The sequence below is a fragment of the Suncus etruscus genome, chromosome 13 (assembly GCF_024139225.1).
Source record: "Suncus etruscus isolate mSunEtr1 chromosome 13, mSunEtr1.pri.cur, whole genome shotgun sequence".
In the NCBI taxonomy this organism is placed as follows: Eukaryota; Metazoa; Chordata; class Mammalia; order Eulipotyphla; family Soricidae; genus Suncus; species Suncus etruscus.
Window position 1 is genome coordinate 76,365,998 of NC_064860.1, and position 11,036 is coordinate 76,377,033.

An 11,036-nucleotide genomic window follows, 5' to 3' on the forward strand; every position below is an offset into this window, starting at 1 on the left:
AGTTTTAATTTTCCTGATTTTTATGAAGTTATTTCACTTCACTATTACCAGACTACTCAGTACTCTCCATTAATGCCATTGTGTCTACTTCTAGCCAGTTTTTTCTTTCTTAATTCCATGTTTTCCACCCCTCACCTCCTCTTAGTATTCTCAAATTTTCAAGGGCAAAGGTTTGTCTTCATTTGATATTATCTATTCCAAACTTTTGTTTCTCTGTTTTACAGAGATGTGTGAACAAATCTAGTCCATTGTTCTTTTACACTATACTTTTTTCACTTTACATAATATACTCCTGTTCTATCTGATTGCACCAAACAGCAAGAGTACATCTTTTTTTATATGTACATAATATTACATTATGTACAGATAACATGGATTTTGAATCCAATCCTATGTCTTTGTCTGTTTGGATTAGTTCTATATTTTAGTTATTGTACTAGGTGCTCCAATGAGCATGAATGTGTATATATCTTTTCAAATTAAAGTTTTTGTGTTTTGAAGATAAGTGCCAAGAGTTGGGATCATAAGGTCATCTGGAATTCCTATTCTTAGTTTGTAAGGAAGTATACATGCTGTTTCCTACACAGAATAAACCAGACATTTCTAGCTACTCTTAGAGGATTTCTTTTTCATCATATCCCCATCAAAACAGTTTTCTTCCCCAATATTTTTGAAATATGTCACTCTCTGATTTGAGTTGAGACGTGTACATTTATAGTGATAGTTCATAGAATATTATTTAAACTTAGTGTAATACAAAAGATGTCAGGAATGTATTTTTTATTGCTACTCTTATACATTGCCTGAAATGTATTGTCTTAAAACCATACACAACTATTATATTACTACTAATTTTTTCAAAGTCTGAATTACAAATGTTATGTGCTAGCAAAGCTTTCAGAGGTTCTAAGGAGTGGTATTGTTTCTGTGTTTATATACCTCCAGAAGCCATGATCTAAAGACCTTTAGTCACATTTGCAAACTTTAATTCTAAAGATAATGATGGTATTAGGAGATGAAATCTTAGGCGTGATTAGGTCATATGAATGAAGCACTTAGAAAGAGGAATAGTGCCCTTTTGGGAAGGGACCATGTAAGCATTTAAATCAAGCATTTGAAAGAAAACCTTAGTTTTTTTTTTTTTTTTTTTTACTATGTTAGAACCAAATCTATGAACCAGAAATCAGTTCCTTTTAAGGAAATCATTAAGATAATGTCTTTATTACTTTTTGTAAGATAAGTATCTTTATTACCCTATTGCACTTCCATTTTTTTCTGCCTTTCTAATTACTGTGCTTTACTACTTTGATTGTTTAGATATCATTGTCTTTATGAAATGATAATTAAACAGGCACTTTTTCATGTGGCAAGTAGAAAGGCTCTGTAAAAGGCTGTACAAAAATGGCAGATATTTATTATATCTATGGTCAGAAATAAGTAGGTGGGATAAGACTATTAGCAAAATGATACCGTATTTTTCATACCATAAGATGCACTTTTTACCCCCAAAGTGCATCTTACGGAGCGAATGCCACCTGGAGCTGAAGCCTGATGAGTGCAGGGGAGGCAAGTATCTAAAAAATGTGTGCATCTTATGGTCAGGTGTGTCTTATAGAGTGAAAAATGTGGTGATTTAGGCAAAATATTTTTCCTTGGGGGAAGGTTTAGTTGTCTTTTGCAGATTACCTCAATAGTGCTAACTTAGAAATACTTTGATTGAGTTATGATTCTGCTTTTTCTCTTTAATATTTGAAGAAGCTAAACTGCAGTTAAGTATTAAGTTTTGGTGGACTCTGCATTGTTTCTTTTCTTCTCTTTAAATAGTGTTTAGTTGTCAATACTGATAGTTTTTACCTTTTTTTTACATAATTTTATGTTATGAAAAATTCTAAGATTGGTTTATGGAGTGACTAAATATAATAATCATTATTTTTTAATTTTAATGATATTTACTACAGAATGGAATGATATGGTAAAATTAAATTTTCTTCTCAATTGTTTCAATATATATGGGAATACTACTGAAAGGTGAATGGTCCATTGAAGAAATTTCTTATTCCTTCCACACCTTTCCCTTCCTGCTTTGCACTTGTTAAATCTTCTAAGTTTTCTCAATTTGGGCATTTTATCTCTTCTATTCTTTTATGTTTTGGAGAGATTTCCTCTTACCCCAATTTTCTAGGACTCCTGTGCAGTGACCATTTTAGAATTTCATTCTCCTTACTACTCTCCTATGTTTAATTCATTGTTTTCTGTATCATATTTCTCTTTCTTATACTTCCTCATTTTGCCAGAAATATAAACTATTAATCATCAGATATATGAATATTCTTCTATCTTTCTTGACAGTTGGCTAAAAATAGGATGCAATGTAAACTGCTTATTTTTTTATTATAGGATTTGCAGTGCATTGTTCATGGGAGCCAGTGTGATTTCTAGATCTTTTTAGGTGAACTATTTATCTTTTTTTGAGGTATTTAACATCTTCCCTTTGTACTCAAAGTTCTAAAACTTAATAATGTTTCATCTTAAGTGAAGATGTCCTTCATCCTAAGGTTAATTTTTAACAGTATCACATAAAATCTACTGTACATTTTTTAACTCTGTTCTCATCTCATCCTGAAGCTCCCTTGTTCACTTCATTTCTCCTATGATGTTCTCTTTCTTAGATAATGCTTCATTACATTGACTATTTCTTTTGTATAGAAGGCTCTTCACATATCTGCATGGCCTAATTTCTTAACTCTTCAGGTCTTTGTTCAAATGTCACTTCTAAAATGCCATCCTAGTTAAATTTATAATCTATTCACTACTCAAGTAGTTCTAATTCTCTTATCTTGGTTTCATTTTCTTCATGGAATCTATTATGAAGTAAATGTATGCAAACCTATACTGCATTTATGTATTTGATTCTTTTTTTTTTGGGGGGGGGCTCCAGATCAGTGTTCTAAAACGTTTGTAATTTCCTAAATAATAGATTAATACTGATATCTTTTGTTATTTCATCCGTTTTTATAAAAGAAAAAGTGTATTGTTATTCAGAATAAGTGCCTTTCAATAACACTTAAGTTTATGTGAATAATATCATTTTTAGAAAATCGCTAAAATTGAAGAAGAGCTGTTTGCTACTGAAAACTACCACATAACTAAAAGGTTAAAACTTTAGTACACCCAATATCTGTCTCCCAGTAAGGAAGAATAGCTAGAGATTTGCTCAGTAATCAATGTCCAATGACTTATTCAATAATGTTTACTTAATGAAGTCTTACAAAACTCTAGGATATACCATACTGACTATGCCTGATGTCATTTAATTATGAATGCTAAGCAGGATCAGGTTTGGTTGTACTGGGTTGGAGTGAAACTGGAACAGAAAAGATTTGAAAGTTTTTTTTTTATATTTTTTCATAGTTGTCAGTAGGTGGCATAACTGGAGAGGGCATTCGTCACTTTTTCCTTGCAGTGCTTTTTTCATATTTTCCATATAGCTATTGTCAAATTGTATATTTTACAATATATAAATGATCCAGCGAATACAATTTCCTAAGATCTTAGTCAATCTTCTGAGGTAATGACAGTGAGCAGGGGACTAGGTGACCCCTGATTTGTAGCCTATTTAGTAGAGCACTGAATGCCTGAACTTGACATTTAATGTCTAAAATATTGGGTGATATTATGGGATTGAGCCTTTAACTTGTGTGATTTGATGTTGAACTTTGACAGTGTCAACTGTGTAGAATGGTAGGACATGCAGTCAGTATCTAAGAACTGAGATTGCATGATAAAATAAAGCATACACATACAAAAACATTTTATATATGTATATTATAAATATGAATCTATATTTATATAAATGTATAAAGTATTCATATATACTTCTGTATGTTTATATATACCTATGTAGTTTAGATTAGTTTTCTATGAATTCCATAACAAAATTAATCAAAATGAAATAAACAGGTTTGTTTTTTCAGTTTTGAAAGTTAGAAGTATAAAATGTAGCTTTTCTTGATTTTTTTTTTCCTTTGTTAATCAGTATCTAAAAAAAGTTCTTTTATTTATTTGGGGGGGGGGGTGGGCCACACCAAGTGATGCTCAGGGATTACTCCTGGCTATGCGCTCAGAAATTGTTTCTGGCTTGGGAGACCATATGGGACACCAGGGATCAAACCCAGGTTCATCCTGGGCAGCATGCTAGACAAGCCCTACCACAGTGCTATTAATTCAGCCCCAATGAAGTTCTTCTTTACAGGAAACCAGTCATATTGAATAAGGTCATACTTCAATGGCCTTGTTTTATTTTAATTCTGTTTACCTTGATAAATATTTATACATGCATTCTTTCCTGGCTATTCTGAGACATGTATCATTAGATGATTCCATTGATAGGTGAAATCATAGAGTATAATTACATAAACCCAGATGTAATAGGATTATACAATCCCTATTATTCACCTAGGGCTATTTGGTATAGCCTATTGATACTATTGTTACATATGTCCTTCCTTCCTCTTTTCCTTCCTTCGTTCGTTCGTTCCTTCCTTCCTTTCTTCCTTTCTCCCTCCCTCCCTTTCTTCCTCCCTTCCTCCCTCCCTTCCTCCCTACCTTCCTCTTTCCCTATCTCCCTACTGGGTTCAAACACAGAATCTTACACATGTAAGCTCACTACTATTGAGCTGCATCTTTGACCCTGGAACATGATTTCTTGGGGTAAAAAAAATGTCCTGATGAGTCAAGTTGTTCTATTATTCTCTTAGTAGTTAGCCTTGACTTCCTCTTCAATTTATTGTTAAGTCATTCTATCACAAATTTGTATCTGTCTTCAGATACTCTATTTCTTTTTTCCCCCACTCCCTGATACTTTTGTTTCACGTTCATGCTATCATGTAGTTCCCAATGAAGATTCAGAAACTTACCTCTTTTTTGGAGGTAACTTCCATTTGAACTCTAGAGTCCTGTTATTGTTCTTGATATCTATCTCTACAAATAGGTTCAAGACTTTTCACTCGGTCAAGAATTGGGTGCTGAGAGGAGATAAACTGATATGCATAATAACCTCTTCAGTAACAGTATTGTAGACCACAGTGGCTAAAAGGAAAAAAAGGAAGAATGAGAGAATGAAAGAGAAGAAAAATATCTTCCATAAAGGCAGATAGTGAGGAAGATGGGGGAGGTTGGGAGGGAAACTGAGGACATTGGTGGTGAGAAATATGACTGGAGAAGGGATAGGTTTTAAAAATTGTATGATTTAAACTCAGTCATGAACAACTTTGTAACCATATCTCATGATTATTCAATTAAAAATTATTCAAAATTTAAAAACAATCATCCAACCAAATGTAACTGAGTTTGGAACTGAGGAACTGAGTGCAGGGTGCTGAAGTAGGAATGAGCCTTAAGGTAACAGTAAAGTGATGGATATAATACTCTGCAACTACTAGATTAATGACATCAGTGCTGTGATAAATTTATCTTCAAAAATTCCTTTTTCATCTTTTTTCACTGAAACTTGTCTTTCATCTGTAAAATCTTAATTTCCTTTCTAATGTGCTTCCTTTATTTTTATTTAAAATTTTATTGATATATATATGATTTACAATGATTTATCATACACATAATTCCAACATCACACCCATCACCAGTGCATCCCCTCACTTTCCTAAGGACCGAAAATCCCTCTTTTTCAAGCCAGTCCACCCAATTTAGTTGTATGGATCAGTTCTTTTATTATGTTGTCTTTAGACTTTTATTGCTACCTTACTATGTATTTTTAAGTCCCACCTATGAAAGGGATCACTGTCTACCTCTTTCCTTTTTAATGACTTCACTCAGTATAATATCCTGTTGTTTCAATCATGTTGCTACTATTGCATGGTTTTATTCTTTTTTAAAGTTTCATAGTATTCTGTGGCATATCTATGCTACAAATTCTGTTTGTTTGTTTATTTGTTTTGGGGTCACACCCATTGATGCTCAGGGGTTACTCCTTACTATGCACTCAGAAATTGCTCCTGGCTTGGTGGACCATATGGGATGCCAGGGGCACAAACCACGGTCTGTCCTATGTCAGCCACGTGCAAGACAAATGCCCTACCACTGCTCTACTGCTCCTACCCCTATGCCACAAATTCTTGATCCATTCACATGTTGGATGTTTGGTTTGTTTCTATATCTAAGTGCAGCAATGTACATAGGTATACATGTATTGTTTAGAATTAATGATTTTGTGTATCTGACTTGTCTCCCTTCATCTTTGCTTTGTCTACCTTTTTCCTGATTTCTTAGTTTTAATTCTGATATGTTTCCATGACTTCCCTTTTCACTGAGCCTTTTCTTTTTTTTTAATCTAGAAGCCAATATTTTAATTATATGCAATCAATAAGAGCATTTATCTGAGTTCATTATTAATACATGAGGTGACCTTATTTGCTATTATTATTTTCCTACCAGCACAAGAGTAAGGCTGTTTCTTTTTCAAACACTCATTTTCACATTGTTTGGACAAATGTTTGTTATAGGCTCTATTCTAGACAATGGTTATAATCAATGGAAATAGACAACTTATTTTGTTCGCAGATAATAAACAAGTAATTAAAGTTATTTTTAAATGAATTTTAATTAAATCAACATGATATAATTAAAAGGTTGCCCATGATTGAATTTCAGTCCCACAATGTCCAATACTTAACCTTTCACCAGTGCACATTTCCCAAATCCAATGTCCCCAGTTTCCTGTGCCCTTCCTGCTCATCCCCCTTCTCCCTATTTCTATGGCATATATTTTTATTCTCTCTTTCTTTCCTCTTCTCTTTTCCTTCTTTAAACACTGTAGTTTACAATATGTTGACTGAAGGGATGTCATGCATCCATGTGTATATAAACAAATTTCACGTTTTTATTTTTCCTAATAGATGTATAGTATTTCATTGTGTAGATGTATCACAGTTTTTCTTTTTTTATTTACTCATCTGTTCTAGACCATGGGTTGTTTCCAGATTCTTGATATTGTGAATAGTGCTGCAATGAATAGAGGAATGCAGATGCCCTTTCTGCACTGTGTTTTTGTGTCCCTAGGTCTATTCCCAGGAGCATATTACTGGGTTATCCAGAAAGTCCATTTCAGTTTTTTGAGGAATGTTCTTATTGTTTTCCAAAAAAGGCTGGACCAGTCTACATTCCCATCAGCAGTGGATGAAAGTCATTTGTTCTCTGCATCTGTTCCAGCATTGCCAACCCCATTTCTTAAGTGCAGATCTAATCTTAAGTTCCACACAATGTAGTCAACAACCAATGCATTATTGCTTGTTCTTATATTGCTTGTTCTCCTTTTGGTCTATCCATAAAAAAGGAAAACAAAGTAATTATTAAACACACTCTTTCCCATATTGGTTTTATTAATGTGCTCCCAGTGATCTGAGATATGTCATATATAAATAGCCATAAAGCTAGAAGACATTCATAATCACAATAATTTGAGAAGGATTGACAGGTTAGATTCCACAGTTTTCTTTTATTGTACTGACCAATTTTTCTACATTACCTGATTACTGCAGGTCTGCAATCAAGGCATTGCGTCCCGGAGGGTTATTGGTGTACTCGACCTGTACACTTTCCAAGGCAGAAAATGAGAATGTGGTCAATGAAATTTTAAACACCTGTAATAACGTAATGCCTGTGGACATCAGTGAAATGGCAAAGACTTTCTCCCAAGACTTCTCTTTTGCTCCCAATGGCCAAGAATATGGACTCTTAGTGATTCCAGATAAGGGCAAAGCTTGGGGTCCAATGTATGTAGCCAAATTGAAAAAATCATCAACTGCATGAAAAGATGACATGTTTTTGTTAATTGTGAGAATGTATTATTAAATGTATTTGTCTAAATTCTCTACATATTACTGTTTATTTATTTTTAGGTTTTGGTTTACACCCAATGAGGTGGTGTTCCTGGTTTTCTCTAAGCTTTCTCAGGGATCTCTCCTGTGGAGTTGGGGATATTGGAGGTGCTGGAGATCAAACTTAGTTTGGCTGTTTACAAGCAAGTGCCCTATCTCATTTACTATTGTTCTAGTCCCACATTACTGTTCAAATAATTATGGTGCCACTTTCCTTGAGTCTGTTTATAATACTCTATAGTTAATAATTTATCTGAATCTAGGATTGAGAAATGTCTAGGTGCATTTTCTCTCTCTCTCTCTCTCTCTCTCTCTCTCTCTCTCTCTCTCTCTCTCTCTCTCTCTTTCCCCCTTCCTCTCCCTCTCCCTCCCTCCCTCCCTTTTTGGTTTTGGGTACCTGGCAGTGCTCAGGAGTTACTCCTGGCTCTACGCTCAGAAATCTCCTGGCAGGCTCAGGGGACCCTATGGGATGCCAGGATTCAAACCACTGTCCTTCTGAATGCAAGGCAAATGCCTTATCTCCATGCTATCTCTCCGGCCCCACATTTCCTCTTTTATTGGTATGGGGGCCACAGCCATCTTTGCTTAGAAATTACTACTCTCTTGGTTCTTGGATTAGGGGGAGCTCTCATTCCAAAGCTTGGTACCATGTGGTGGTGGGAATATTACCCTTGGGACTCTGATATATAAAACATTCCCTCTAGCACTTTGAGCTGTCTACCCATATCTGGTTGCATTCTTTTTCCCTAGAAATTTATCTCTAGCAGTGATTTAAGGTGCTACAGATGGTGTTTGTTCTATATAATAAATCTGTTGTCTTTTAGTTGGCATTTTGTAGTTGAATTAGTCAGAATACATAGTTTTATGCATATCACGTGGAGATTGCATTCTATCCATGATGTTGGTGTTTTAACCTTTAAAATACACATTTGCTGGCCCTCTCATTATTTTTCTCCTTATCAAAATTAAAGAATATTTTTTCAGAACTTACCCCCATCTTTTTTTTTCTGTAAGAACTGATTGGTATTCTAAGACTAACTTTGTAAGCAGCACTATTTCTACTTCTAGCAAAATAGGTTTCTTATTTGCCAAGTTGTTTTTCGTTAAGGACTATCTTCTGTTTACTGCAAAGGTCAGTGACTCTATTGACACAAGCTTTATTTCTCCACTTTTTGTGTGCATTCACAAATACAAATTGAAAGGGTAAATTATGTTGAAAGGCCGTTAGAACAGCAGACTCACATGCACATGTTTGACTTTCGACATTTAGTTTGTAGAATAATGGAGTCTATCCAGCAGGCTATAAAGCAAGTACTTGAAACTAAACCAGAATGATTAATAACTGCAATAACCAAACTATATTTGGAGAGTTTTCTTACATAATTGCAGGCATGATGAGCACTACAGAATCTGATTATTCAACAGTTGCAATTTGGAGAGGCTTTTTATTTCACTCCTTTATGAAATTTTATATGAAAGTATGATGTCACATATTAATACGCAGAGAGAGATGCCCAATGCTAGTAGATTATATTACTATTAAAACTCAATGCCACTTACTAAGTGGCTCTCCTTATTTACATCAACCATTCAAGTATTATATATAAAATCTCTTTATATATATTGAGAGTTTTAGCTTCAGGTTTGAGTCATGTATGTTCTTTAGAAATTGTTTCTCCTTCACCTATAGTTCAAAATGACTATTAAGGAAAATTATATGATATACACAAGTACACTTATTTGAGAGTCAGATTTTTTTAAACAAATGGTATAGAAATGCAAAATTTGAATGAAAAGTGAACCATTTTAAATTGTTTATTACATACTGTGCATTTAAGCTAGTCTACTTTTTCATAAATAGCTTTGTTTCTCAAGTATATGAACATAAATGGGTTCATATAAATGAAGTGCTAGGCAGAATGTCTTTTTCATATCTTCAAGTCATTATCTGCTTTTCTCTTTTATATATAATAGATACACGCAATGTCAAATCTGTTGGACCCAGTCAGATATGGTTAATGGAAAAAAGTTTTTTTTTAATATAAATCTTTATTTAAGCACATTGATTACAAGCATGTTTGTACACCACCCATCACCAGCACAACATTCCCACCACCCATGCCCCTCTCCTCCCCCACTTCTGCCTGTACTAATGACAGGCAGGCAGGCATTCTACTTCTTCATTCTTTAACATTGTCATGTTAGTTTTTAGTGTAGTTATTTGCCTAACAGAGTTCACCATTCTTTATAGTGAGCTTCAAATTGTGAGCCGGTCCTTCAAACCCTTCCAGCCCTTAACTCTATTGTCTCTGGGACTTATTAAAGTAATGTCTTTAATTTAAAAAAAAAAATAAAAGTTCATTTTAATGGAATTTTTTTTAAATTTGCTTTTGGGTTTAGCATGTTTTGTTTATCAGATACAGTAGATAAAATGATTGTTTATTTAGATTAATTACAAAGTTGATTTTCATGCTGCACTTTTTTAAATTTCATTATTTTCCCAAAAGAGTACCTAAAGCATAATTTTAGTACATTGAGTGCTGTTAGATTAGACTATGCTCTAATTATGGAAAAATGCAAATTTAGATATATAATTTAGCTTATGTATTCTAGTAATTTACTAAAATAGTTAATATTTATTAAATATTGACTAATTAAATTATTATAACTATGCATAGATGGATATACAAATAAATCTTTAATGTCATGTAGATATGAGTATTGGAATCTCCTTTTGTAAATAAGAAAGATATTCATAGCTTATTAATCTACACTGGTAAATAAAAGGTACCCAAGATTCCAACTCCTTTAAACACCAAACTCTTCTCCCAATACTATGCTAGCTGATAAGATCAAGGTTATCAAGCAGCTCTACCCTTTTTTTCCATCATTCAATTTCTCACTTGTATGTAATTCTTCATTCTCAGAACATCAAGAAATTAGACAGGGGCCCAGAGAGATAGCACAGCGGCGTTTGCCTTGCAAGCAGCCAATCCAGGACCAAAGGTGGTTGGTTTGAATCCCAGTGTCCCATATGGTCCCCCGTGCCTGCCAGGAGCTATTTCTGAGCAGACAGCCAGGAGTAACCCCTGAGCACCGCTGGGTGTGGCCCAAAAAACCAAAAACCAAAAAAAAAAGAAAGAA

The 11,036-nt window shown here is 34.0% G+C and overlaps 1 protein-coding gene across 1 annotated transcript in view; it reads left to right on the forward strand.

The window, feature by feature from the left end:
* Positions 1 to 7,847, forward strand: part of NSUN3 (NOP2/Sun RNA methyltransferase 3) — a 54,734-nt gene extending 46,887 nt beyond the window's left edge. The window contains exon 6 of the mRNA XM_049785718.1: positions 7,554 to 7,847. Within this exon, the coding sequence (XP_049641675.1) occupies positions 7,554 to 7,824 (271 nt within the window). The 3' untranslated portion in view covers positions 7,825 to 7,847. The remainder of the gene's footprint in view (positions 1 to 7,553) is intronic.
* The last annotated feature ends 3,189 nt before the right edge of the window (positions 7,848 to 11,036 follow it).